At 37.7% G+C, this 2,981-nt stretch overlaps 1 protein-coding gene across 1 annotated transcript in view; it reads right to left on the bottom strand.

Moving 5' to 3' along the window:
- Positions 1–1,629: 1,629 nt before the first annotated feature.
- The window catches only part of LOC107656244 (tetraspanin-12-like), a 17,252-nt gene continuing 15,900 nt past the window's right edge, over positions 1,630–2,981 (bottom strand). The window contains exon 8 of the mRNA XM_016444004.1: positions 1,630–2,624. Within this exon, the coding sequence (XP_016299490.1) occupies positions 2,322–2,624 (303 nt within the window). The 3' untranslated portion in view covers positions 1,630–2,321. The remainder of the gene's footprint in view (positions 2,625–2,981) is intronic.

Below are 2,981 nucleotides of genomic sequence, written 5' to 3'. Positions count from 1 at the left end.
TTCATTAAGCAGGCCAGAGCTAAATCCCTTCGCTTTTCCTCAGCCAAGAATGTCTCCCATCAAGTCCAGGGCAGGGCCAAAAATTCCACCTGTGTTTCCACCCAGTAGCACTTAAGCGTGACACCTCTGGAATGCTCAGAAACAGAGCGCTGTGCGGAAAATCAGCTTGATTAAGCGGAAGTAACTGCACGGTAAGAAAACCAGGCTCTGCTGCATGCCTCAGTTGTTTGAAATGTAGCGTTATGTTATTGCTAGGCGTGAAATTGGTGAATTTTCTGTCAGATACATGTTAGTGAAATATGCTGAACCTTGTAATGTTATGACAAAACTCTGGCCACTCATAAGGAATTTTAGGCCTTAAAAAAAACTAAAACTTCTCAGAGTAGTTTAGCTGAAATGTTGTGGCTGTGAACAAACACACACTGGCTTCCAGTAACATCATCTTGACGTGTTTAATGCACTGTGATTCACATGCAAGAGGTTTCTCAAACTTTCAGCAGAGTTTAACCCTCTTATAATGTGTTTTATGTGCAGACTATTACTGCATAGAAAATTCATACTACTTTTGAGATCTACACTCTTTAATGCACCAGTCCATTTGAATGTTATCATGGAGCTGTTAAATTAAGACATGAAATTCTGCACAAAAGTATCCTAGTAACTTCACAATGAGCTTTTAGCAGCAACGTCCTTCATTCCAACTGAAAAATCTCATTAAGACTCAAACTTGTCTCCATGTGTGTTTCTAGGCGTGAAATTGGTGAATTTTCTGTCAGATACATGTTAGTGAAATATGCTGAACCTTGTAATGTTATGACAAAACTCTGGCCACTCATAAGGAATTTTAGACCTTTGAGTTAGCCCAATAGAATGGTTATTTGAAAACGTTATGAAACATGAGATCATAATTGACTATTTTTACTTTCTTAATGCACTTGTCGGCTCATATGTGATTCATTAGTGCACATTATTCCAAAGAAAAAAGTCTTAAAAATTGCCTTTAATGGGGTAGGGTTGGTGTAGGGCAATAGAATATATGGTCTGTACAGTATAAAAACCATTACGCCTATGGGATGTCCCCACTTTTCACGAAAACAAACCTGTGTGTGTGTGTGTGTGTGATATATATATATATATATATATATATATATATATACAGTATATATTGTGTGTTTCAGATTTCACAATATGAGTCAGATGAGATCTTGTGTAAAAGCCAAGGCAGACTTTTTGTTTTGTCTATTATGTCACATTGTATGATATATCTTACAATATCGGACCTTTTCCTGGACTGTGCCCGGCTGGTGGAATGACCTCCCGATCTCAATTCGAACAGCTGAGTCTTTAGCCATTTTCAAAAAACATCTAAAGACACATCTTTTTCGCCAGCACCTGACCAACTAATACTAGCACTTACCTATTCTATTCTGTTCTATTCCATTCTATTATTTAATAATAATAAAAATAAAAAAAAATAACCTAGCTACGTGTACTGTGCTAGACTAACTGAGACTTGTCATGGCACTTGTATACTGTTGTTCTCTCGTTGGTCTGATTGCTTCTATTGTTCTCATTTGTAAGTCGCTTTGGATAAAAGCGTCTGCTAAATGATTAAATGTAAATCTTAGGCAAAATTGTCATTAACACCAATTTAAATGAATATGAATGTGAATGTTCAAACAAACATTTAAATAGTACCACACAAACCTTTGTGCTAGTAAAGGAGAAAAAAAAAGCCAGAGTGTTTGAAGTCTGTCGTAGCTTGGTGAAAGAAGGAATTTGTGAATTTTTCTGAACAAATGTGAGGTAAATTGTGATCATTACATGAAGAGAATGCCAAAATGCAAATTGATTTTGGACTACGATAAAATAAATCTTTTACTATTTTTTTCTTACATGGCAAAATAGTGGCCAAAATCATAGTGTGCATCAGGTTCGCAACTAGGTCATTGTAAGTGGTGATGGGCAATTTCACTGAGAGGAAGGAAGATTTAAGCGAAAACGGTTCATTCCAGAAACCTCCCTCTGTAGATTTCAAGTCTGTAGAGACAGAGGCAGTGGCTTTATTTAGGAAGAACCCAGTAAATCCTCTTCATCTTCCATGTGATGACCACAAAAAGCCGCTTTATCCACGGGTATATAAAGTTTTCTCTAAAACTGTTCACACCATCTAAATCCTATTACCCAGGCACCCAGAACTACCTTATATTCCACAAGGTCCATTTTCTGGTCCAGTTCACTGCTGCTGTCCGATCCATTCAGTGTAATTTTTAGTGTCTCCGCAGTATTGAAGTAGCCGATGGGTCACCATGAAGTCACTGCTAGGAAAGTTGCTCCATCTCAAACTGGGTGTGTCCATTAGCGGGCACATTGGCCCAGGCCTCAGGCACTCGTGGATGTGAGTGGCTGGGCTTCAGGGCATCTTCTGCGGAGCTGTGCGTGTGGATTAAAGCATCCGGGGATGCTGGGTCAGGTGGTTTGTGGTCATAATAGAGAGCCCATAGGAGTGTAACAGTCAACGTCATGGCTAAGATCTGAGCCACACCAATCGACACGCCCAAGAACCTCAGCACCTGCAGCTGTTTGGTGCCACGGATAAAACTGTAGATCTTGGGACCACAACCCTGTTAAAACAAATTTAGTGTATGAAGTTATGTCAGCATGGAATCAAAACTGACCGTATTTACTTTCTTAATGCAGGTTTCTAGGTTGGATTATTCAAACTAATGGTTGGAAAATATGGTGTCATTGATTAATTTTGTCTCTCTTTAATCTCTTATTGGTTTTTATTATTTTATTTTAAAAAATTTTATTACTGTTTTTTTTATTTATTCAATTTAACTATATTTTTTAAATTACATTTTATATGTGTTTTTTAATTAGCTTCCTATCTTGGCCAGGGCACTCTTGTAAAATCATTTTTTAATTGTTTCTTTCCTGGTTTAATGGATCTCTAATGTTATTCCAAAGCGGGGGGAGGT

Source organism: Sinocyclocheilus anshuiensis, unplaced genomic scaffold (genome assembly GCF_001515605.1).
Source record: "Sinocyclocheilus anshuiensis isolate Anshui unplaced genomic scaffold, SAMN03320099.WGS_v1.1 scaffold183, whole genome shotgun sequence".
NCBI lineage: Eukaryota > Metazoa > Chordata > Actinopteri > Cypriniformes > Cyprinidae > Sinocyclocheilus > Sinocyclocheilus anshuiensis.
Note: the sequence above shows the minus strand (reverse complement) of the source record. Positions and strands in the feature narration are given on the sequence as shown.